This window comes from Salvia hispanica, chromosome 3, assembly GCF_029641045.1.
Source record: "Salvia hispanica isolate PSC_SH4W2 chromosome 3, Shi_PSC_v1, whole genome shotgun sequence".
Classification (NCBI taxonomy): domain Eukaryota; kingdom Viridiplantae; phylum Streptophyta; class Magnoliopsida; order Lamiales; family Lamiaceae; genus Salvia; species Salvia hispanica.
The window spans coordinates 10,732,799-10,759,543 of record NC_142694.1 but is presented as its reverse complement, the minus strand read 5'-3'; the positions used below and the strand labels follow the sequence as shown (position 1 = coordinate 10,759,543).

General features: G+C 34.7%; 3 protein-coding genes, 1 non-coding gene and 2 pseudogenes across 6 annotated transcripts; 2 read left to right on the top strand and 4 right to left on the bottom strand.

Moving 5' to 3' along the window:
- Nucleotides 1-53: 53 nt before the first annotated feature.
- Nucleotides 54-2,917, bottom strand: LOC125213252 (vacuolar iron transporter homolog 4 pseudogene; annotated as a pseudogene). Of its 2 annotated transcripts, none has more exons than XR_016136348.1 (2): nucleotides 1,030-2,917; nucleotides 54-939 (listed from the first exon to the last, which is right to left on the bottom strand). The product of XR_016136348.1 is annotated as a vacuolar iron transporter homolog 4 pseudogene, transcript variant X1 (transcript). The 2 variants fall into 2 exon arrangements; XR_016136349.1 differs by having other exon boundaries at nucleotides 54-924; nucleotides 1,497-2,917.
- A 128-nt stretch (nucleotides 2,918-3,045) lies between these two features.
- LOC125213250 (uncharacterized) lies at nucleotides 3,046-6,523 on the bottom strand. The gene is made up of 2 exons (XM_048113683.2): nucleotides 4,623-6,523; nucleotides 3,046-3,428 (listed from the first exon to the last, which is right to left on the bottom strand). The coding sequence occupies exon 1, from the start codon at nucleotides 6,326-6,328 to the stop codon at nucleotides 4,640-4,642; it is 1,689 nt and encodes a 562-aa protein (XP_047969640.1). The 5' UTR covers nucleotides 6,329-6,523; the 3' UTR covers nucleotides 3,046-3,428; nucleotides 4,623-4,639.
- Nucleotides 6,524-7,124: 601 nt separating this feature from the next.
- Nucleotides 7,125-9,562, bottom strand: LOC125211820 (cytochrome b-c1 complex subunit 6-1, mitochondrial-like). Its single transcript, XM_048111757.2, has 5 exons — nucleotides 9,440-9,562; nucleotides 9,228-9,263; nucleotides 8,955-9,039; nucleotides 7,563-7,652; nucleotides 7,125-7,473 (listed from the first exon to the last, which is right to left on the bottom strand). Coding segments are annotated over exons 2-5 (210 nt in total). The 5' UTR covers nucleotides 9,230-9,263; nucleotides 9,440-9,562; the 3' UTR covers nucleotides 7,125-7,440.
- Nucleotides 9,563-12,640: 3,078 nt separating this feature from the next.
- Nucleotides 12,641-12,712, bottom strand: TRNAE-UUC (transfer RNA glutamic acid (anticodon UUC)). Its single transcript has one exon. It is a non-coding gene; the product is annotated as a tRNA-Glu (tRNA).
- Nucleotides 12,713-15,322: 2,610 nt separating this feature from the next.
- Nucleotides 15,323-17,454, top strand: LOC125215745 (WAT1-related protein At1g25270-like). Its single transcript, XM_048117277.2, has 7 exons — nucleotides 15,323-15,684; nucleotides 15,865-15,927; nucleotides 16,119-16,235; nucleotides 16,313-16,562; nucleotides 16,653-16,811; nucleotides 16,889-17,040; nucleotides 17,105-17,454. The coding sequence occupies exons 1-7, from the start codon at nucleotides 15,491-15,493 to the stop codon at nucleotides 17,400-17,402; spliced, it is 1,233 nt and encodes a 410-aa protein (XP_047973234.1). The 5' UTR covers nucleotides 15,323-15,490; the 3' UTR covers nucleotides 17,403-17,454.
- A 5,667-nt stretch (nucleotides 17,455-23,121) lies between these two features.
- LOC125209198 (WAT1-related protein At1g25270-like) lies at nucleotides 23,122-26,328 on the top strand (annotated as a pseudogene).
- The last annotated feature ends 417 nt before the right edge of the window (nucleotides 26,329-26,745 follow it).

Genomic DNA, 26,745 nt, shown 5'->3' with positions numbered 1-26,745 from the left:
AAATCATTTTTTAAGTGGATATTATCTGTAAGTTTTATGTGTTCTATGCACGTTCAATGAACTACCAAAACGATACATACTGCACAAATACTTCATATGGAGTATACTAAAAAGTCCATAAAATATACTACCTCCGTCCACCAAAATTTGTCCCATTTCACTTTTATCATTTTTAGTAGTGGACCTCACTCATATTCCACTAACTCATTCTTACTCACATTTTATTATAAAACTAATATATAAAAGTAGGACGTACAATCCACTAACTTTTTCAACTCACTTTCTATTACATTTCTTAAAACCAATGCCGGGTCAAAATGGGATAAATTTTGGTGGACGGAGGTAGTAGTAATTAAATTCCTTAAAAATTAAAATAAGAGATTTTTTTTTTTTTTAGTCAAACGCCTTCCTGGCCGAGGGTTAGGCGGATCCTCAACCTGTACATTTCACAAGAAACGAGTTTACATGATGCCCAAAAGTGGCATGAAAATACATCAAGGAAACTAGACCTTACAATCGGATAGCTAGAGTATGGAGGTGGCGTGATATGCATGAAGATACCTTTGAACCCCGTTACTCTTGCCCGTTTCCTCCCTCTCAATTTCCTTCATCGTTGTCTTCTTCGGGTCGTCCACCATTCGGGACTCCCATGCAATCTAGTCTAGCTGATGCCTTAACAAAAGGGGGGGCTGATCCTTGGTCAAAACTAGTCTGCCCTTCCTGCCTCTTCCCCTGTTTCGCGAGGAAGTCCACGATCGCATTTCCTTCCCTGGGAATGTGCGAGATTTTGAATGTACATCCCCTGAGTTGATTTCTGATCTCTGGAAGGACATGTCGGAGGTCTGCAGCGTCGATCATGTTAACCACTTCGTGTGCGTCCACCTCTATCCGCTTCAAATTCTTTAGCCACTTCAATTGCTGTACCTGCATGGAAATGTACTGCAAAGCCCCTAAGAGATTGAGACTTCTAACATGAAATCATTCGAAAACTAAATTTCATTAGTGTCAGTTTATGTTTTCCAATCATACTTGAAGGTTTTTCCTTTTATGCAAATTGCCTCTTTCTGCACGAGAACATTTACCATCTTTTATGTTATAAATTTGTCTTTTGCCAACACCTTAAACAAAAATAAAAGATATTACAAGAAAAATTAGTACAAAAAGTTGTTGTTAAGGCACAATTATACTCCATCCGTTCAAAAAAAAATAAACTTATTAATAGACAACACAAGTTTTGATTCGCATTTGCTTTAGGAAAAAGAAAAAAAAAATGAGTAAATTATGAAAGATAAAGAAAAAGTGGAGAGGAAGTTTACATAAATAGAAAAAAAATAATAATGAAAAAATGAACCTATTTTCAAGAACGGATGAAGTACTAGTATATAATATCAGTTCATTATATTTGTGCTCACATCTCAATTATTCGTTTTATTGAATTTAAATTATCTTGAATTCCTAAAAAATTCTGGAGCGATTTTAAATCACATTTCTCATACCGCTAATTAACAGTAAGTAATTTAATAAAACAAGTGGTAATAGCCATAGCCATCCAGCCTCCCACCAGCACCCTAACACAGGAAGAGACCACCCGGCTCCGTCCCAGCACCGTCCCAAGGCCGCCAATCGCCGTCAGTGCCATGGTGGTGGAAGCCACAATGACCACAGCTAACCTAACTGTATATTCGGTTATATAAGCAGCCACGAGAATTGGGGCGAAAGCCCCCAGTGAAAAGGCGAGGGTTGCTTCAAGAGCAGGTCGAAAGGGATAGGCTGAGCCTTCTCCCCTCATCTGGGCTATCACTGCTTCCACAGCAGGCCGAGAGGGATTGGCCGAGCCTTCTCTCTTCATCTGAGCTATCACTACCTCTAGCTGAGAAGACGCATGGACAAGCTCCCCTATCGCCATACTGCAAGCACTAGCAAAGAGTCCTGCCAAGAAAGTGAGGATCAAAGCCCTAACTCCGCCTTTGACAGCTCCGGCCCCCATCATCAGTGAGGCAACAGATACAAATCCGTCGTTGGCTCCTAACACAGCAGCTTGCAGAAATTGTGCACTAAGTGATAAGTCAAATGCTTCTATTTCAGGAACAATCCTAATGTTGTCATGGTTTTGCCCTGTATTATCTCTTGGGATTGTAATCTCTATATGGTTTGGGAAAGCCATCACTAAGTGGGGGGAGAGAGAGAGAGAGAGGGATATGAGATGGCTGCTTGAGACGGCTGAGTATGAAAAGAGGTGTATTTATAGATAGCTCTGAGAATTTTCATGTATATAATACATATATATGAATTGAATCCAAGGCCGTGTGTTTTTCGTCCACCTAAAGATTATTAAATCCAAAGAAACTTATAAAAATTAAGAGAAATTTATGAAGATGGATGGATGCATCAGAAAGCACTTGCAAGAATGGAGAGTTTTGGACAACACACCAAAGGGTAGCATATTTAATAGGAAAAAGTGTGCTATGCACACACTAAGTGGGATGATAAGCCAATTAGAATATATCAGGGAGTGTGCATCCCACACAAAATCCACAAGCCTCACTAACATATTCATATAGTGCATTCATATAAAAACCATGAAGCTTATTCTCAGGTACCGACAACATGAATTGTCTTGTCAGACAAGCTTAAACTGCTAGAGAGAAATAGATGAAAGATCTAATGGAGCATAACTTTTCAAGTTGTGGTGTAAAGTACGAAAGCTATAACCTTCTCTTACACCACAACTAGTCTTACACACCAAGCTTAATGAAGAGGCTCTTGTTCTAACGTATTGGTGTAACAGCACTCGAACACAATATTGGCTTCCAGCCTAAAATATGATTGTGGATGCAAATCTTATATCCACATAACAATGTACACTAATGAGTAACTTCTATCGCCTTATTCTATAAGGGCAAGTAGAGCAAGGGCAGCATGTCACTTTAAATGGATGTTACAACTATGAATTAGATATATGCATATAGTATATAATATGTATATGCATGTCTGCATAAATTAGGAAATGCCAGTGCTTTCACTAATACCATTGTTAGACCGATAAAGATGAAATATAGGCGAAAGCAACTTTCTCATTTTTTTCTGTTCTTCCAAGGCTGTTGTCATATTAGAAAAGGGAGGTTTTGATCTAAGATAAAAGGCTATATACATCAAATCTACTCATCATCAGATAGCCACAGGCCACAGCATTAACTATTTCTACTAATACAGATTTCAGATGATGCATGCTATCATGAAGAAGCAAGAGGCTGATATTGTCAGCTTAATCATCAAATACTACAGAGATTTGTCAAAGCAGCAATGTGCATGGGCATCAAACAATAATGGAACAACAGGAAAGAGTACCCTTCTTACTCTAAGCCATCTTTACCATTTCCACCAATCTACTGAAAGAATGCCACCAATATTGGAGTAATTCAATCTTCCTGCAAAACAGTGAACAAAACTATGACTATTCATACTCCGCACTTTACAATGAATCCGATCACAAATTTATTGAACTTTACGAGATCACACTGCAGAAATATCACCAAAAATATGTTGATATCATGCCTTTTCGCAACGTACAGTTCGATTTTAACAACTATAGTGGAAAAGTTTACCACACATTATGCTTTTTTATTATGTAAAATCATATTTGGTGCATAATAAATTATTAAGAGGTGAATAAGTTGTTCTAGATCCATAACAAGTCAAAGCCTGAGAGGTCAAGCAATTATAAAGTGGACATGACATAAAGATGTCACCAATGACATCACAAAACCATGTATAACAAAATCAAACTTATAATGTGAAACTTGAACGCCCATGTTTTAAAAAATTAACCAAATCTAAGTGATACTCAACTTCTTACTGTGGAAAAGAATAGTGTGAGAAGAACCTTATGCCCCACAAAGAAATAAATGAAGGGTTACATAATCTGGTATCATGTTTGCTTATCGTGCTGCAAAGAAAATTGTTTAAGGGTATCTACACACAGGGCTACATAAGTCATAGCACTTCTTGTGAAATTACTGTGCAAGATTACACCTAAAGAGAAGTGGCGTACAGAACCGAAGCAGGAAGGTCAAATTAGAACAAAGAAGCAATAACTAGCATGACTTTTCCTAGTCCTAGTAACTTATTTTGGCCTGAAGCTTTTGTGGCGACAAAGGAAGGGTGAATTGATGCTTAAATGTCAGGCTGTGGTCTTTATCCAATATATCCCATAAATATTACTAGTACATAAATACCACTTACGACTTCAAGAATACAAATTCTATTAAACTCAACTTTTTACCAAACGATGCATTTCCCAGAAATAAAGGAAATCATACATGAGTGGTCCCCAAGACTAAAAACTATTCTAATAACAAATGTTGTCCATTTAGATAGTATATAGATTATAGACAGATGTTATTGTCAGCAACACAAACAAAATCCAACCGACCATAGAGTCCATTTAACAAAGCAAGAGCAGCTTAGTATAGTACTATGCCTTACCAGTTAACTACTAATGCAACAATCAGTGTATCCATTAAAATAAAAGAAAGTAAGCAACATGAAGAGCAATAACTACTAATGCAACAATCATTGTATCCATCACTTAAGGGGTTGAATAAAGAAACTAAATTCATTACCTGCTCATTGAGGAAGATCAATGGTAAAGGAGATCAGACAGAGTACTAGATTCCGCAGAGCAGTTGGTAGTTAATCTTGTAGCAGAGATGCCAATTTTATCCAGAAAAGCATTTGAGTGTGGTTTAGCTTCAGATTTTGAGCTGTAGTTGGAGCTCTTCACCCTCTTAGCATATTTAAACAGATAGCGGTCTATGCCATAACGCAGGAAACTCGAGTTAACTTTGGTGCCTGGAATCCTTTTCACATATTTCAGATTAAAGCGATCAGGCGCTGTATCAGAAGTGCCACTCGGCAAAATCTCCTCAGTTTTACTCTTGATAGTATTAAGGTTTGCAGAATCATATTGGCAACATGCAGCCTCGAAGGGCGATCCACAGTTACCACAAGGGCTGCTATCACCATTAACATCAATCCGGCCATTCATCTGGAATACCTTCTTCCCGAACCTAGTGCGCATGTAAGTTACAAGATCTTTCCCAATTCTACCATCATCTGCACAAGAACTAGTCCATCCAATATTATCACAACTTGGATCCTCTGATGTATCAGCACCACTCGTAAGCGAACACCCAACCCCAGCTTCATCTGAAGACTCAATCCCAGCATCATCCAAACAGGCAACCCCGGCCTCATCTGAATGCAAGTTCTTCAATGCTGGCTGCTGGCTGGATATTGATGCAGAGATTTCAGTATTCTCATTTTCTGTTGACCAGATTCTCCGCTTCTTGTCCCGCCTATAAGGTATTAATCCTTGGGTTAATCCAGTTAGACCAGCATTTGAATCATTCACAGCACTATCAGCACAGCTATTAAGCTTCTGATCTCCACTGCAGCGTTTTCCTAAATCAGACCTCTTATAAGATAAACCTTTCCAATTCCTAGTGTTCGAAGCATCCACATCATTGGAGCTTCCCAATGGTATACCCCTCAAAATTCTCGGTGAACTATTCATAACTCTATGTAGTTGAATTGCTAATTCAGCATCATCAGCTTCACTTTCACCACTAGAATCCGAACTCCCGGCCTTCAAACTATCCCTATGGTTCTTACCATGCAAATTAGATGTACCATCAACCAAACCATCCTCATCAATCGTCCCATTTCCCATACTTGTCACTTGATCCTTTTTAATCTTCTCCACCTCACACTTTCCATTCTCCTCCGAATTCTCCAACACATCTTTACCCTCACCCTTTTCTTTCAACCCACCCATGTTCTCACTCCCCAAAACCTGAATCGAATTTTTGAGCAATTCAGGCACCCAACAATCCACACAAACCCTAAACCCCTCAAACCCCGCCCCCAAATAACACCAAGGCGTGCATTTACCATAATCCCTAACACAATTATTATGAATTTTGCGTTGACAAGCTCTGCATGTACAAAGATCACCTGAATTCCCCGTTGCCAGGAAGCAGTAAGGGCACGTTAGGCCCGAAGAAACACCCCTGCGGCATTTCCTGCAGAGGAGCACTATCCGCCAAACGCTGTCGATCGGCTGGAGGCGGTCCTTAGGGTTTGATTGGTTAATCCGGCGACCGCAGCAATGGCAATCGGACATATTGGGCTGGTCGCGGGTCCTCTTCTCCGGCGCCGGACGCGTGCTGGTGGCGGAGGAAGAGGAGGCGGAACTGGGGACAGATTTGGGCTTCAGATCTGTGATGAGAAGCTTCTTGGAGGGGGAAGAAGTGGACGAGGGTTCCATAACTAACAGTGATGGAATTCGAGAGCAAATTGCCAGTTCTTGACCTTGAATATGTTTGCAATTTGAGGAGACAAAACTAATTGAGAAGAAAAACAGGGAAAATCTTATGGTTATTTTGTGATTTGAGTAATTTATTAATTTCGAAAAATAGGTTTTACTTTTAACATAGTTCAAATAAGTGTTCACAAAAGGGTTTACTCTGGCTATGGTTAGGAGAAATAGTATCACAACAAATTCTTGAATATAATGATTGACTTCAGCTCCAGTTTTCATTCATTATCACAATCTCTTATCTTTTCAATCTTGATAAGCACCATGCGTAATAAACTAGACATATCAAATGATCGTTAGTTTTTTCTCATGTTCAGTGAGTTATCATGAAATGTCGATTAATTTACTAGACATATCGTATCATCGTTAGTTTTTTCTCATGTTCAGTGAGTTATCATGAAATGTCGATACAAGATATTTTCAAGAAATATTGTCACAATTCACGCGGTGAACGAAGGATAAAATAATTAAAACTTGAGAAACAATAAAATATGAATGAGCTTCACAAAATTAATAGTCCTAAAAAATGTTAACCTTGAGAGAGATCTTACAAATGATTCAAAACAATTATCTTAAAGATATCATCCACACTCTCCATTGCAGCGAAGCTATACATTGAAAAAGTGATTTTTTTTAGTTCTTTAGGTTTACTTACTACTAACAATGTTTAACAAATTATTTGCAAAACATTCCACTTGTTCATCAAATAAAAGTTCATGAGATGTTCTTATCCAATTAAAACATGTTGACACAAACAAAGTTATTTCAAATATATTGTTACAGCCTTACTTTAAGTACAGTACATGCAAATCATAGCTTCAGTAGAAAATTAGCTGAATTATTTGATAACAAGCAACTGCAACCACAAATTCAACTTGCAAAAGCATATTTGTCCCAATTCCGAAATTCTTATTTCTCCGAAACTCAAAACTCCATGTGGCCAAGGACTTGCCTTGGAGAGAATATCTGTTCACAACAAGAACACAATAAAATTGAAGTGCCGGGTCCTTTTGAGACAAAAGAGGATAATCAGGATGAATGCCAATGTGGGTATTCTTCTGTTATTTAAGATGTGTAAATAGCTTAGTCGCAACCTGTAATAAGGAATTCCGGAAGTGAATCAGAATACAGCTTGTTAAAGAAGCAGAGTAATTAGAAGGTTTAACAGGAAAATGCAGCTTACACATTTGTCAACACAGCGCCAATAGTCAAAGTATTGTCCCGTGCAGTGCTTATGCCCCGATTCATCACCTTGAATTCTTTTAGCACATGCCTATTAACCAACAGCGTATTAGCTTTCCAAAACATCAACTTCCGTAAGCAAAACCACAGAAGCATGTGGTGTTGGGACAAAAGTTGGAAAGTGAGAAAAATAATACTAACAAATCATCACAGAAACACATGCTCACTGAAACAGCTGGAAAATATTTTTTCTCAGTTTGAAAGCTGTTAAGATTCCAAGACTAGACCACTGTACTTATAATGGGGATTTCACTGTTGTAACAACCTTATGAAAGAGCAACCGATACAAAAAGCAGATAAATTCCACACATGTTCAGATTGGGTTCATTGTTCCACCCAAAAAGTGATTTCTAAAACTTGTCTGCTGATTATACATTGCTTTGCAGAATCACATGGAACAAAAATTCAGTATCACTTTTTCCTTAGGATAATTCTAAAGTATCAAATTTACTATATTCACCTCATAGAAGTATATCATGAAGTATTGCACATATAGATCCATGAAAAGTCAAAAATTTAACTATTAAAATGCAGGTCTATGGGGGGAAATCTGTAGACAGTAGCAATGTATCAGTATGTGCACTGTACACAGGTGAATTAGCAGAATTCTCAATATGTCATGCAGAATACTCCTATTAGTTAAACAAGAGAATATCTGTCCATATAAAATTTGATTATGATTTCCTTGTCAACATTGAAGACATCAACTAGATATCACCACTTGCTTCATGTACTACTTCACTAAGTTTTGTTGTTCTTGCATCTTTATGCAACCCCCTCACACAATCAAACGGAGACCAGAAGGATCTCCTCTTATACAGGCTACACAGCAGTCATAAGCATTCAATTATAACCAACAATAAATTCGCACACGGAAAATGACAAGACAAACTATCAGAGATTAACACTAGAACAACAATACAAGTACAAAGAGTAATGAGTCTTATGAGTACTACAATCTGGCCTTTTTCTTGTAGTCCATACAATGGAATGCATACAAACAGCCTAATTGACACACAGCACAAAGAATTACTATTGCTATATTCAAACTAGAATTGACAAAAGAAGCTCAATTTAAAATAAATGATGCCAATTCAAATATTATTTGTACACATATACACAAGTAAATTACTAAGATACAGAGTGGGACTCCCTGCTACTATCACTTCAGGTTTTAAATGAATCATAGCCAATGCATAATGAGCAATAAACTAATGAATGAAAAATGAGCTACATGAACTAGCTGGAAGAGAGCTGCAGAAAACAACAACAAATGCATTGAAAAATAGACATTGAACATTTAACAATCAGTCAATTTGCCAACTAAACACACCTGATATTCTTTTAGTGGCCGTGTGCATGGAGCCTTGCACCGATCTTCGAGTTCCTTTTTAGGATCTACAGGCTCATCATCAGCCCTAAAGAAGAAAATCAAAAGCGCTCAATTAACCAGTTAGCAAATGAATGCTATCAAACATAAATTCCAAAGATATCAACTGGAAAAATTGAAACATTTTATAGTAGAAATGGAGAAAATCAGCGGGGAAAAAAAAAGAAAAAAAAAAAACAAGCGTAAAACGGGAATCGAAATTGAATGAGAACTCACATCGTTAAAAAAAGGTGAACAGCTAACCCAATCAACCTGAAAAGGAGAATAACAAAAGATAATCCAAGCAAATCCACTCAAACAAAATACGAAAAATCAAAGAAAAATTCGTCCATCATTGTAACACAACAAAAACTCAATTAAGAAATGAACATTAAATTAATGAAATATTGGACAGCAAGAGTATAAAAATTAGAAAAATAAAAACTCACCGAGCAACGATAGGCGGCGGAGATAGAGCGGAGGAAGAGGGAAGACTGATCAGATGAGATGGATCTGGCTGCGTCAAATTAACGTGTGTGCCCTACGCCTGGATTGTTCATTTCCAAAGTGCGAAATTACGATTAAGGGCTGCTGTGTTTATTTCTTTTTTTTAAATCTAAAAAGCTGATTTCATCTCCATGTGTATAATTTTAGTTATGCATTTTTTTAAAAATCTAATAAGCTGATTAAGGAGTAGTACTATTTAGTTATGCATTTTATTTAGCAAATTTCATTTCCATATATATAATTTTAGTAAAAAATTACATTATTATACAATCTATAATTTTTAAAAAATTCAAATATTATGATTGTGGCAATCGCGAGGTATTTGCTTTTGGAAGAGAAGTAGCGTGTTGGAATGTATGATGACAATTTTATGAATGCGTGTGTGATGTATGTTGTTAGGGGCCATCGCTATCGTGGCAAGATTGTACGAGGTGTTGAGGGGTTAATGCAAGGACTGAAGACAACAAATATTAGTATTGCCGGAGATTAAAGAAGTGCATATTGACATTCCATTGTCATTGCCACCACCGTCGTCACGGAAAAGTTTGCGACGACAGCAGGAGTAGGTAGTCTTTACACAAATCCTTGATGTAGATAGTTCATACAAGTTGTATAGTGGTGATAATGGATGAACTTTTAACTTTTTCAAGGTGATTTTGAGGTCTATCGATTTAATTGTTATTAGTCCACAATTGCACGCATCTTTCGTGCGACTAGGTCTAGACTGCAGAGTGGTGCATCGGAACTTATTCTTCAATTTTAGATAATAAAACATAAATTTTATATCATAAAATATAAAAAGGAAATAAATAATACAAAACAAAATTTTAAAAAAAATAATAGATTTGTCATGGGAGTAAGACCGCTGGCAGCGGTCAGAGGCAGCGGTCAGAGGGCTCCACAACCTCACCGTTTAGGTGAGACCGCTGGTCTATGGGCTTTACTTGTCACCAAGCCCGCATCTCTACGGTATGTGGCCCGGGGACTTTCCTGGGTTAGCCCGTTCGAAAATGGGCCAAAGCCCATTCACTTCATCCCATGACTTGTTAATGGCAATACAAAACTATTGAATACATATAGCGGTTTGAAAACTCTAACCGACTCCGATGTGGGATTAACTGCTAATGCTTTTGTCCCCAAAGTAATTAATTATAATTAATCAAATACGATCTAATATTTAGATCTATTGAATGGAATCTAGTTTAAAGGTAGTGATTCAAATTAATGTTTTATTCATAATTCAATAATTGGAGATGCTTTACAAGTTTCACAATCTAAAAAGAATAGTACTACTACTGTACTAAATTTAATGCAATCCTAGGTAAACTATAAGTCTTAATTTATAAAATAAGACACATTGTATTGATTTTTATCGATACGATCACAGGTGAATATTAAATTTAAATTCGACTTTATATGAAAAACTAAATACTCCCAACTAAAAACAAAAGAGTAAATTGGGAGTAAATTCTAAACTTTAGTCATAATCTGATCCTGCAACGGCTCATCTTCTACTGCACGTAAGATCTCAAGACTAAATAATGATTTATATTAAAAAATATTTATTCTTCTTTATTAGGAGTAACAATTTTTATTGATACTCGTACGTGAATATATACTCCTTCCAAAGAAATAGATAAACTTGTAAAGACATGAATTTTAATATGCTATTAGTAAAAAAAAAAGAGAACATAAGAGAGAGGGAAAATATAGTGGTATGTGATTAGTTAAAAATTTTCCATATTTGGACTTGTCTAATTTTGAATATCGGCTCAAAATAATAAAATTAGTCTATTCTTCGGACAAAGGGAGTATTTAGGTGTGTGTATGTTTGTCTAAATAGTACTCCTAATCCATAAAACAAATATGATCACATTATCTAAAATATTATTAGGTCAGATCCATATATTGCTTTGAAATAAAGTAAATTAACTATAAAAATTACTAAATGGGCAAACCCTGATATCAATAAGAAGATTAAATTAGTTAATCATTTTTATGTGTTTTATCTTTTATGAATATAAGTCCCAGCTTTTTTTGGATTGTATGTTGGTAAGAAACGAAAATAGGTTATAATCAAAATGTATAAGAGTAACATTTTTCATTTGATATATTTAGAAATTTTTCTTTTTAGTTCTACTGACATAAGTATATAGTACTCCACATAGTACATTAAATATTTTCGGTGATATATTAATTTCCTTATACTGATAGTCATTTTATCATCATGATATGAGGCTAAATAATTGAATTGTAAAGGTGCTTTAAAATTAATTTCAATAATTTCTATAATAAAAGGCATATTTAAGATGCAGTAATATAACTAGGCATCTAGATAGAAAAATTGATCAATAATATTTTAGAATACTTATAGAATTTTGCTTGGTTACTTTTTGATTGATAAGTTTGTTTAAATGATTTTTATCTAAGAAAAAAGAAAATGCTAGATGTTTATGTGCTTAGAATGTGGATAGTTAAAAAAGAAAATGTTAGATGCTTATGCGCTTAGTTAGTCACTACAAAAATTAATTTTTAGGGAAAAAAAAATTGAGATACAATTACTAGCGTTCGAAATTTTTAAAAATATCCGTGATTTAAGATGCAAAAGAAAGCGTCTCTAAGTTAAGGCAAATTATATTAATTTTTTTTAGAACGCTTTTATTTATATCCTCTAATTTTAGTTGACACACCTGCAATAAGGACATTTATAAAGACAAATAAATTATTTCAAATAAATTAAAATACCAACATGTGTTCACACAAACAGAAGATGTTTTCAACAATTATAACTAAAATGTAGACAAAATGGACTATGACATTATGAAGACAAATAAATTATTTCAAATAAAGTAAAATATGAACACGTGTACACACAAACAGATGATGTTTTCAACAATTATAACTAAAATGTAGACAAAATGGACTATGTGATGCATAATATGCGTTGCTTATAATAAGTTGGTATTTGTGAAAAACTAAGTATATCAACAATATTCATAAATAAAATACTTACTTATTCTTCTTTATTAACATTTACATAAATTCAATCACTAAGTTTCTAAATACACGTTTGATTAGAATAACTGATCGATAATATATTTGAGAATTGTATTTATAGAATTTAATTGCCAAAATAATAAAAGTTCCGTTGCCGGGAATCGAACCCGGGTCTCCTGGGTGAAAGCCAGATATCCTAACCGCTGGACGACAACGGATTTGTTATTAGCAAACATCTAAATTATAATGTTATATTTCAAACACGTTTTACATATTTTCCCTTTTTGTCCAATTCTGAATACAGATCATGACATAAATTCTTTTCCCTTAATTCTTCCCATCAAAATTTGGAGGCAAATCCTTTTCTCATATTCTTTCCATCAAAATTCGGAGGCAAATATTCTTCCTATTAAAATGTATTTCCCTTATTCTTCCCATTAAAATTAGCAGTGTTTTTTTTTCTATTTTAACAATTTTTTAATAGTTTATAATTTAATTTTATAAAATTTACATTTGAAAAAAAAAATTAATATGTTTATATTTTTCAGTAATATTTTTTTCATGAGCTCAATTTTGAGTGATGCAATGCAAGAAGCCAATAACATATACTCCCATGCACGGTCTCACTAATCTCCCTATGGTTGAAGATTAAGTTTGAAAAACTGTGTTGTGAGATAAGTTAAAAGAAAATAAAGGAGATAAATAAAAAAGATAATAAAGTAGAATATAAAATAAAGTAATACTACAATGTATTAAAACAAAATGTGTTGTTTTTTTTTAAAAAAAAAAAGAAAAAGAAAAGGTGAAATATCAAAAAAATCATGAAGTTTGTCAAATTCCAGTTCATCTGGCAACTTTAAAAATCAACTAATAAAATCATAAAGTTTGGATTTGTTTTCAATTATTATATCATGAACTGTTTTGACCGCCTACGTCAAATATATTGTGCATATTTTTTCTCGGACGATGCAATTTTCTTTGCAAATGACAATATTGTTTAATTAATTCGTAGTGACTTCCACACAAAAATATCATTACGTGACAAGTAAGAACAAATTTCAAACTTCACAATTATTCTGGTTGATATTCAAAGTTGCGTGACAAGCTATTATTTAACCAAATTTCATGAGTTTTTCCGACAATATACACAAAACAAATGACACAACAATAATTGAATAATATAAAAAATAGACTCAACTCTAAGACATAGAAAGGGAATATATTCTAAGATTTTATTAACTATAAATTTCAAGAATATTATGCAAAAATATGCATTTAGCCTATTTAGCCAAGGCAAAAGATATTGTTCCTCTTCGCAAAAGCGAAATCTTTTTATGATATGAGTAGTAATCTATCAAAACTTTTGAAGGCGCATATTACCCTATAAATGAAAAAATATGAACCACCTTAGAGTTATGAACGAAAAATGAAATTTGTCACAAATGTAATAAATGCGAATGTTTTCGGGAAGCGTTACACTTACAAGTCATGAAAAAAAGCTGCATTCACAATTTAAGAAAAAGTAAACTATTAAAAACAAATGCATTTAATTCATTTGCATGCAATTAATGGAACTCAACGCACGCCATGACGTGCACTTGCAAAAAACATACTTTACATTTTTCTAATAATTTCAAGCTGGCAATATATAAACGGAAAATTTAGACAACTAGCCAGCTAATTTGCTTCATATAAACATAACTAATTACATTAATTCTATGCACATATATAGAAATTATAATTACAATTGTAGAAACTAGAAAATCAAATCAAAATTGGATTTGAAAGGGAGTAATAAAATAAGATTTTAAAATTGGTGAGTGCATGCAGATTGGTGACGTGTCTATTAAGCCACCGCTACATTAAAAATTAGGACCACAAAACAAGCAAATTTCTGTTACATTTTGCTTTCTTCTTTCAATTTTCGGAAAGTAGCAATTAAACCTAGTTTTCTTCCCATTCATTAAATATTTTCTCTCTGTCTACAAAAAAATCTAATATTATTGTGAAAATATTCCACTCAACGCACAAATTTTTGAAAGTGTGTACATTGATAAGTTATTTAAATTGTCATTTTATATGCATACATATTTTGTATATGGTGAATAAAAATGTTACTATTTTACTACTAATTTTATTTAAATTAATAGCTCATACTCAAAATTGTAGAAGAAAATTCGACTTGGCCTTTTCTTTTTAATTTCGTAAATTTAATGCAGATTGGTCGATTTAATCTTCACATCCATTGTCTGGATTCGCGGACTCTTGTCTGTGGTCAAACCGTCAAAGTCTTTTCTCATTTTCTTCTAATCGTCTAATCTCAAAAGTAAATATCTATATAATCCTCTTTTTAATTAGAAGATAATTTTATTACATGCACGTATAATTAAAAAAGGAAAAAAGCGCAAATATATATTTATATATCTATGGATTGTACTACTAGTATATTATGTCTACATGTGATTTTTCAAATATTGCATCTCTTTTTTTTTGAGTTGTTTACAAAAATTAGTTATCTTTTTTTTTTTTTGAAAAATTTCTCTCACAGATGAGTTAGATCTCAAATATTAGCCACAATCCTTGTAATACTTTTTTTTCTATATCTCTCTCATTATATTACATTAAAATTTATGTTGTTTATCAATATTGTAATTCCTAGTTAGTAGTGTAGTGTGTGTAATTTTGAGAGTGGAGTTGACATGAACTAGATTGTAGAGTAGTAGTAAAGCCAAAAGTCAATTGAGATTTTGTTTTACATGGCCGAAAGTGCATAAAATTTAGTGATATCACCCTTCCTTCTCCTATATAAGTATCACTATCCCAACTCTCCTTTTATCAATACTTCAAGTCTCTTTTCACTTACAATTCTACACATTTATTGTGTCCAAAGTATTTATTTCCCCTTCCCAGTTCCAAATTTCAAGAAACCTAGTTAACCTGGTCCCTTTGACTTGGTCTCACACACAAACACCTAGAACACGCACTAAACTCAAAAAATGGAGAAGCTCTACAAAATCCTAGATGGATTGAAGCCGCTGATGATGATGGTGACGGTGCAGATCGCTCTCGCCGGAGTCAATATCCTCTACAAGTTGGTGGCGAACACCGGCATGAGCTTGCCCATTTTGATCGCCTACCGCTTCCTCTTTGCCGCTGCCACCATCGTCCCTCTTGCCCTCGTCCTCGAAAGGTTGTCCAATATAAACAAAATTGTCCAAAAATCACGAAGTCCGGTCAAATTCAGAAAATCGGATTATTATATTCCAAATTTACCTGAGTATTCAAATTGTACACGTAATTTTAATTAAGAAGTAGGAAAAAATAAATTTGGTGGTTGGAATTAAAGTACACCAATTTCTTATGTTTGCAGGAAAACCAGACCGAAATTGACTTGGAAGATTCTCGGTCAAGCATTTGCTTGTGGTTTGTTTGGGTGAGTTCAATCAATAAATATATTAATGTTAGGAAAATTTTCATGCATGTAGCCATTCACCTAAGTCCGAATTTGTTGTGTTGCATTTATACACACCTACATATGTATCCATTGATGTGTTATTTGGATGTTTAATTTCAAATATACTATTTGGATGTGTAATCGACTATTATTCTCAATGCTTAATGCAGGGGATCCTTGACCCAAAATTTATACGCTGCGAGCTTAGTGAAGACGTCCCCCACATTTATCGCAGCTATAACGAATCTTATTCCCGGATTTACCCTTATCCTTGCAGTGATTTTTCGGTATAGAAAGACACATTTTTCTTCTTAGTTTTATTTAAATTATATTTTCGTATAAATGATTCTATGAAACAAATTAGGATGGAGGCATTGGGATTAAAGACATGGCCCGGTAAAGCTAAGGTGGTTGGGACATTATTGAGCATAGGAGGGGCAATGCTTTTGACATTTTATAAGGGGGTTGAATTTGATTTTTTGTCAACCAAGATTGACTTCCTCCACCGGGGGGGACATGTGGCACCAACCGAACAAAAGCCCGGGAACAATGTCATGGGCCTTGTGTTGGGGCTTGCTTGCTGCTTATCTTCGTCGATCGGATTGATTTTTCAGGCAATTTATTAGATCGTGTAAATGCTTTTTTATATAATTTTTTTTCTTTTCAGAATGACAAATATATTCATGTTTTTTAATGGCAAACAGACTCAGATGACACAGTCATATCCATGTCACTATTCTAGCACTGCATGGATCTCAATCATGGGATCTCTTCAAGCTATTGTTTATGCTCTTTGTATTGAAAGAGATATGAAAATGTGGAAATTGGGATGGAACATTACACTTCTAACCGCAGCTTATATGGTAAGTTTACAAATATTAAGAAATACTATTATTAACACATTTAATTATTAACACTCTTTTTTTGTTTGCACATTTAGGGTGTTTTTGCATCAGGGATAATGTGGGTGTTCATCATGCTGTGTGTGAGGATGAGAGGGCCGCTTTATGTGTCAGTTTTCAATCCTTTGCTTCTCGTACTAGTCGCCATTGCAGGATGCTTGTTTCTACAAGAAAAGTTGCATTTGGGAAGGTAAAAAGTTATATTTGCTTTTTTACCAAAATTGAAACATATATTGATTGTAATTCGATGACAGTGTGCTAGGGGCTGTGGTGATAATAATTGGATTGTACTTAGTATTGTGGGGCAAAGGCAAAGAACTAAAAAAAGCGAAGCGTTTGATGGGATCAAAAAGATCCCCAAATCCGGCCATCGGAGAAAGTGGAAGAGAAAGCTTCGGAGGATTAAGCAATCGGAGCAATGTTATCATCGTTGCTCCAACATTTGTCCCAGAATTGGGGAGTTCAGATGTCTTTGTCTATGATGATGGTGAAGAACAAGCAGAAGAAGAAGATTTAGAGGCTAAAGTTTCTAGCACAAACATTAAAACTTGAAAAACATATGGAAAATTTAAGCCGACAATATATAAAAGGAAAATTTACTCAATTAGCCAGCTCATTAGCTTCATCTCTCATTAATAGACATCGCCAATTACATTAATTCTACGCATCTATATGGAAAATATTACTTCTACAATTGTATTTTACACATGACGTAGAAACTAGGAAAATCCAAATTGAATTAGAATGGGAGTACTAAAATATGTGTAAGATTTTAAAAATAGTGACCTCAAAACAAGCAAATTTCTGTTACATTTTGCTTTCCTCTTTCATTTTTCGGAATGTAGCAACTAAACCAAGTTTTCTTCCCATTCATTAATTGTAAATCTTTCCACAATGTAGTCACTAATGAAATATTCCCTATTTTTCTCACGGTTTCTCTTTTTCTTTGATCGACAGTTACAGAGCATTTTTTTTCTTCTATCATGAATTTTTCTGTTGTTTCTCCTCCAAATTTAACCCTCCACATTATATTATAAATATCTAAGAAATATTTTATTCGAATTATAAATGAAGAAATGAAAGAATTATTTTCTCATTTTCTGTGACGTAAAAACGCCAAGCACCTCAACAAGGGATTTTCTTTCTTGTTTTTTTTTTGATTGAATAAAAGGCTCAAACCATCAAAGGCAGTGAGCAGAAATGTTTCGACCCAACATAAAACGGACAACAAGAGCGCCAAAAAAAAACAAGCAACAAGCCAAAAACAAAGACACGAAAGAAACGAGCAACAAAACCACGACCAACACACCTCCCGCTAGGCCTGTCAAAATGGATATTGGGTATTGGGTATCCGATATCCAAACCCGAAAAAGTCGGGTAATTGGATACCCGATACCCAATTTTTCGGGTTTCGGATCGGGATCGGGTAGTGAGATTTTTGAATTTTCGGATATCGGGTTACCCGATATCCGATCGGGTATACCCGAATTACCCGATTTTTTTAATTTTATATATATTTTTATAATTTTATAAATTATCTATTCAATTAAATGAGTAATGAATTAGGGTCCGCAGTTCCAATTCTCTAAACTCAAACTGACTTACACATTGCGCATCTCACCTCTGTTCTACCTCCGTCTCGGCTCTCCCTCTCCTTCTACCTCTACCTCTCGGCGCTCTATCTGCCACCGTCCACTGCCGCCGTCGCCTATTGCAGCTAGGGATGTCAATGTAGCCCGCAACCCGTGGGCTGGCCCGAATAGCCCGCTAAATTTATAGGGTTAGGGTCGGAAATTTCTAGCCTGATAAAAATAAAACCCGATAAGCCCGCACCCGATTAACCCGCAACCTGTTAGGACCAGGCCCGGAAACCCGATGGGCTGGCCCGATAACCCACTAAAATTTATATTTTTCAATTTTTTACTCCTAATTCAACACTTCGTTGACTAATTTTATGACATAGATAACTAAAAAAAGATAACTTTCAATTTTATGGTAAATATATAAATTTTATATTGACTTTGTATTAATATAATAATTGTTAAATAAATTAATCTCACTAAAAGAATATTTAAATTTTTAACATGCATTAAAATTTCACGAAATATCACAAATATTAGTATTTTATGATTGAGTTTAAGCATATATCTCAAATTTATCATAATTAAATATTTTATATTTTACAAATATAACTAATTTTCACCATGATTTATTGGATTGTTCGAGCCTTAACCTTATCGGCAGCAACCCGATTAACCCGTCGGGCTAGCCCGAAACCCGAGCTTTTAGGGTTAGGGCAGAACTTTTACAACCCGAAAGAAATCACAACTCGGCAAGCCCACACCCGATTGACCCGCAATCCGAGTAGGGTTGGCCCGAAACCCGATGGGCCGGCCCGATTGACATCCCTAATTGCAGCGTAGAAGTTCCCGCCCCACCCTCTCCCTCTCAGCCCGATTGTGTGAATATGGACAGTTTGAGATCCTTATTCTTTAGATGATTTTTTTCTCCATTCCTCATGATTTAGGCACGTTTATGAGCATAGTGAGACTCAAGTTGGGAGAGAACTTGTTCAATGGCAGCATTCCTAATACCTTAATCTACCCGCCTCAACTTAACTTTCTTGAGCTGCAAAACAATATGCTCTCTAGTAATCTGTCGGAGAACACCGACTCCTCATCCAAGAATCAAACTAAACTTGGACAGATGAATCTCTCAAACAGTCAACAATCCTAGTACATTAAAATCGGGACTGGATACCCGATTTTTCGGGACTGGATACCCGAGTCGGGTATCCGGGTACCCAATTAGATTTTCGGATCGGGTATCAGGTATGTGATTTTGGGTTTTTCGGGGTCGAGTATCCAAAATTTTCGGATCGGGTATCCACGAATACCCGAATTGACAGCCCTACCTCCCGCCAACAAAGAGTAAGCAGCACCACTGTCCAAAACCAAGACAATCCCAGCAGAAACCAAAAGGCAAAAGAGGCGAGATGAAGTTCACCTTTGTATCAATTGGTAAGTGGAAATGGTTCTTTGATACCTTCCAGGCCATCTTCTAGCTTTAACCAGCTCATCATACATTTCTCCTGGTAGGAAAGGGAAGTTCGGGCACCACCCTTTTATCCATGAACCGAGCCTCCACAAAATTAGTTTTCTTTCAACCTCCCAATTTGGTTCAAAGTTTTGGAAAGCAACTTTATTTCTAATCCACCATATGGACCATGTAATCACATAGAAAAGGGATGTCCATATTTTCTTATCGAACTTGTAGAAAGGTACATCCATCCAAGTGAGAAAACACAAGACCGGGTCTTCGGGCAAGCTGAAGGCGAGATTCCATTGGTTACAGCAGAAGTACCACAGGCTGCTAGAGTACTTACATCCAAACATGATGTTGTTGATAGTCTCTCACTCTTCCTTGCAAAAAACGCACAGATCATCTGCAATTCCGGGAACTCCAAATCTGAAAAGTCTGTCCCTGGTGTTGAGTTTTCCTTGGAGGACAAACCACACCAAAAGTTGGGCACGAGGTGGGGCGACCTTATTCCATGCTAGTCTTCCATTCCGAGAATGGCTATCGTCTTCTCCCATGAAATGATTAACTTGCGCAAGAAAACCAGAAACAGAGAAAGCATTTGAAGTATCAAAAGTTCAATCTTTTCTCTTGTTCTATTCAAATAATTTCTATTTCTAGACCATTATTAATAATACCTATCAACTGGTGCTTTTATTGGTTTACTCCTCCTCAATCTCCAATCTGGGAATCGATTCCTACATCTTCCGTGCCCACCATCACTATAAAGGATCTGATGACTATCATGAAGGAACTCGTAGTGAAAATGAGCTCACAAACTTCAATACTCAAGTCCATGCTCTGCCGGTCTGTGTCCGTACGTCATCTGATAAGCAAAATTCATAATGCGGATTAACCAAAGCAAGCATGAAATATGCAGTCATTGGATTTGAATTTCAACTCCATGAGTTTCAGTTGCACATGAATTTCAATTTCAAGTTCAGAAAATTAAAGTAGCGAATGAAAACAATTGTTGATCAAATTGAATCAGGGAAACATACATAACCAAATTCTCGAAATTGGGGAGGTGAATTGCATATTGAATAGATTAAGTTGAATTGCAAAACATATTCACAAACCTCCAGTTCAATTCTTGGATTAAAGATGAACATAATGAAGTTGAAGTATTTCTTACTTTATGGAAAATCCACGATTCCATCGACATCAGAACGCTCATTCTCCATTGATTGAATAAATTGAAGATTGAATGAATAATTGAAATCAGCGCAGCCAAAATCTGCTTCAAATTATCGTGAATATGTTTCAAAACTGAAGAAAGAGAGAAGAAGGAAAATCATGTGATTTACGCTAGGAGAAAAACCGATGGAATTGTGTTTCCATTTCTGCTCTTCAGCGTTATTTCCTGTTTCTTTTTTTTTATATATAATTGAAAACCTGCCACATGTCAATCTAAGAATGAATCTGCTCACATATCTAACTGTACACATTGGTGGTACAATAAATGGATTGTCATTTGGGTTGTCCCAAGCTACTTGCTCCATTTTCCTTTTTGGTTGTCCCGAGCTATTTCCTTCATTTCTTTTTTTGTAAATATTTCATTTTCTCTCTCTTTCACTCTCTAACTTTTCTTCTTTCTTAATTTATTCTCTGTTCACTTAGCAATTTAAATATCAATTTTTTAAATTTTGTACCCAAACAAATCCATCGTGGAATGATTTTTTAAATTTTATACCCAAAGAAATCCATCAACTAACTTTGAAATGGGGAGAGTACCTATTTTATTTGTCATTTTATATATACTAACTAAACAACCCTAAACCCAACTTTAATCCCCATTTTATATACATGCATTATGCATATAGTGAATAATAATGTCATTTTACTAATTTATACTCTCTTCAGTTTATCTATAACTGAGTCATATTCTTTTTCGGGTGGTCCTATTATAGTTAAGTCATTTTTTGGCAATAAACAACACATCTCATCTCTCTTACTTAATTCTCTCTTCATCTTTCTATTTTATTCCCTTTTCTCTGAACCCATTTAATACAATTTTCTGAGTTACATAACCAAAAGAAATGCCTATACTATATAGGGGGCAGAAAAGTATATATATGCATGCAGAAGTGTGATAAAATGCAAACTTTATATATTGTACAAACTCTAAAATTTTCAACATAGTGTAAACACAGTGTAAAATTTCAACTTTTTGATCTCAATGCAATGTCAATACAATGTTAACACAATGTCAACACGGTGTCAACCATTGACATTGTATTGATATTTTCTGTTGATGTTATTTTGTCTTTCGTTGATATTTTTTAACGGTCCAAATCATAGTTTGAAGTTTGTACAATATATAAAATTTGTATTTGATTACATCCCTATACATATATCGTATAAATTATAATAGTTCAGACTAAAATTGTAAGAAAATTCGACATAAGATAGTAAGGAGTATTTATTAGTGATAGCTCATGAGCTATATTTCGTCGAATAATCTTCATATCTAAAATTGTCAGGATTCGCAGAATGTTGTCTGGGTTCATATCGTCATAGTCTTTTCTCTTTTCTTTTAATTTAATTCTGTCAAATCACACATTAATCACTATATAATCCTCTTCTTCCCCATAATTCTATTACATACACGTATTATTTAAAAAGGTAAAAAAGCATAAATATATACTGTACCTGCGTTTGTAAAATTGACTATTTACATAGCATGAATTTTCAAATATCACATCTGCCTAGTTTTATTTTTCTATTTTGGTTGTTGACAAAATTAGTTACTTTTTTTCACTTTTAACAAGTTTTTATTTTTAATGAATTATGTTTCAATCTCCAGTATTAATACCAATAATCATTTTTTTTCTAATCTCTTTCAGTGATCTCTCGTTACACCAATATTGTATTAAAATTGGTGTCAGTTTTTACATACGGAGGTAGTATAATCAATTCACCTTGCTAGTAGAGTTTAATTTAGATATTTACTGGAGTTGACATGCACAAGATTTTGGTATTTTCTAGTTTTAGAAACATGCCTAAAGTCAATTTAGGATTTTGTTGCATGGCCGAAAGGGCATTTTCATTCCTTTCTTACCCTATATTAGTATAGGTATCACATTACCATTTCCCCTCTTATCAATACTCCACGGCAAGTCTCTTTTCACTCACAATTTCGAAAAACCTAGCTTTCACACACAAACACCTAGAACACGCACTAAACTCAAAAATGGAGAAGCTATACATAATCTTAAATGGATTGAAGCCGCTGATGATGATGGTGACGGTGCAAATCGCTCTTGCCGGAGTTAATTTCCTCTACAAGTTGGTGGCGAACACCGGCATGAGCTTGCCCATTTTGATCGCCTACCGCTTCCTCTTTGCTAGCTAGTGCCACGATTGCCCCTCTCGCCCTCATCTTCGAAAGGTCGTTCCTGCTTGAGTAATCTTATCATATATATGAGCGTCTGAAAAATCATGAATTCTGGTCAAATTCAAAAATCAGTTGAAAAAAAATATGAATTTGCTCTATTTAGTTAAGTACTCATATTGAACACATAATATAAAATTAAATTAAATTTGGTGGTTGGATTAAATTCTCGGTCAAGCATTTGCTTGTGGTTTGTTTGGGTAAGTTCAATAAATTAAGATGCATTTGTATCAATCAATAAATATATTAATGTTAGGAAAATTTTCATGCATGTAGCCATTTACCTAAAGAACAAATTTATTTTATTGCATATATCTGATATGGATATCATATATCTGCGTAAACTCGAATTTTAGATCTTTTTTTAATGACAAACAATTATTCTTTAATCTTTATGCAAAATGCAGGGGAACCTTGAACCAAAAGTTATATGCTGCGAGCTTAGTGGTGACCTCCCCAACATTTATCGCGGGTATATCCAATCTTATTCCTGGAGTTACCCTTGTCCTTGGTGTGATTTTTCGGTATAGAAAATTTCATTTTCCTTCTTAATTAGTACTCCTTTTGTTCTATACTAGATGTCACACTTGGGTGATGATTCGAGATTTTAGAAGAGAATTTTTGTATATTGAGAGAATTTTTTACGAAAAAGAAATGTGACGTCTGTTGTTTAATAAACTAAAAAGGAAAGTATGATATTTAATTTGAAATATAAGAAGTACTACTATGTTTTTATTAAATAATATTTTTACATAATACGTGAGATATAACATTATAAAGTTATAATTAGGATGGAGGCATTGGGATTAAAGACCTGGCCTGGTAAAGCAAAGGTGGCTGGAACATTTTTGAGCATAGGAGGGGCAATGATTTTGACATTCTACAAGGGGGTTGAATTTGATTTCTTGTCAACCAAGATTGACCTCCTCCACCAGGGGGACACATGGCAACAGCCAAACAAAAGGCTGAGAACAATGTTTTGGGCCTTGTGTTGGGGCTTGGTTACTGGTTATCTATGTCGACCGGATTGATTGTTCAGGCAATTTATTAAATCGTATAAATGGTTCTTTTTTATTTAAATTTTTTCTTTTACAATGACAAATTTATTCAATTTTTAATGACGAACAGACTAAGATGTCACAATCATATCCATGTCAGTATTCTAGCACTACATTGATCTCAATCATGGGGTCCATTCAAGGTATTATTTATGCTCTTTGTATCGAAAGAGATATGAGCATGTTGAAACTGGGGTGGAACATCAAACTTCTAACAGTTGCTTACATGGTAATTTTACAAATACCAAGAACAAAAATTTTACTAACACGTTTCGTTATCAACACATTTTTAATATTTTTGCACATTTAGGGTGTTTTTGCATCAGGGATAATGCGTGTGGTGATGATGTTGTGTATGAGGATGAGAGGAGCTCTTTATGTGTCGATTTTCAATCCTTTGCTACCCGTGCTCGTCGCCATTGCAGGATGCTTGTTTCTACAGGAAAAGTTGCGTTTGGGAAGGTACAAAATAGTATTTATGTGATTTGAAAATTAAAACATATGTTGATTGATTTTTAATGACAGTGTGCTAGGAGCCGTGGTGATAGTATTTGGACTATACTTAGTATTGTGGGGTAAAGACAAAGAATTGAAAAAAGTGACCCGTGTGATGGGATCAAAGAGATCCACAATTCCTGCCATCGAAGAAAGTGGAAGAGAAAGTTTCGGAGGATTAAGTAATTGCAGCAATGTTATTGTTGTTGCTCCAAAGTTTGCCCCAAAATCGGGGGTTGCCGTTGGCTTTATCTTGGATGATGGTCAAGAAGAAGATTTAGAGGCTAAGGTTTCTAGCAAAAAAATCAAGACATAAAATATCATGTTTCATCTTACTTATATTATATGGGCAAGCCCTAAATATGTACCCCCCCTTAGCAATAAGAGAATGATCATGCTAGTATCTTTCTTTTGTACAACCAACATGTGACAATCTTAGGCAAGAGGAATGTAATTTTGACATGTTTGTATTGGTTCACAGACATCACCAAATAACTAAAAGAGATATTTATTTAACAAATGAACATAAAAGGCAGGCAAGTTACACTTAGTTACGATACAAAAATATATGGGGATTTGAAAAAAAGGATCGAATTTAGGGGTCCATTTAAATACATGAATGGGTGTTGTTTAATCCAGTAGGGAAAAAAATGGTAGGAGCTATGTATTTTAAATTAAATTTGAATTTTTTTTGGTGATTAGAACACATCTAAAAGTTTATTAAGGGCTTAATTAAGCCGCTTAAAGAGCATATTTGTGTCTGGCACTGGTCAAGAGCAAATAAAGGGACGACATACCTTCGCACATGCCTACACGCATAGCTGTCAACGGGTCCAACGGCACCGAGCCAAGCTCCAGCTAACCTGTTTCAAAACCCATGCGCCAAGGGTTGGAGTTGCAGAAATTAATTATGGAGTACATAATTATAAGCTGTTTATTATTTAAAATGTTGTCATATAAGTAATTATAAATACCTCCACACTCTCCACATTTATTTCCCTTTGAAGAAACCTAACTTTATCCAATCTGATTTCCACAAAGTTGATGGGAACTTTTTTGGGTGCTTTTGACATTTTACAAAGGGTGTATAGTCAATTTCTAACAATCCACATTGACATTGATCTCCTCCAGATAATAGACAAACATAAAAAGTGTGAAATAAAGGTTTATGATTTTAAGCATCAGATAATATCTTTATTTGCATGTCTCTAGTCAAATTATTCTTACTCAAAGTTTGAAAAGTGTGAAATAAAGGTTTATTTGCATGGATTATTTTTGTCAGCTTTGATTATGTTGTTAATCGTGGTTGCTATTGCTCATGCAGTTTCTTTCATTCTCAATGAGAAGTTGCAGTTTCTCCCGCAAACTGATGAATGTCACGTCGGAACTAGCAAACTTCAATACACGAGTCCATGCACCCCCAGTCTGTGTCCATGCACCGTCAGATGGTTGACTTTACCGACAATTTAACCAAGCTTGCCGGCAGTGCGATGAATTTTTTGTTTGATTTGTTCCATCGCTGCGGGGATACCAAGTTCAATACAACACTTGACATCACCAAGGCGGACGATATAATTATCAACACAGAGCCTACGACGTAACATTGTTTCCATAGATGGTGTTACTCTTGATGTTCTAAATAATGTGGTGGAGAAAACGATACCTTTATTAAAAAAATATTGTATGGATTATAACTTATAATTTAAAGTATATTTTATCGTTTTATTGGTAGGATGTAAATCAAATTTATTGTGATATATTTAAATGCACATCTATAAATATAATTATTTGTACAATAAAATTATTACTCATATTTGTGACGATATTGATTATATATTTTTATTCTATACTTCATCGTATGATATAATAA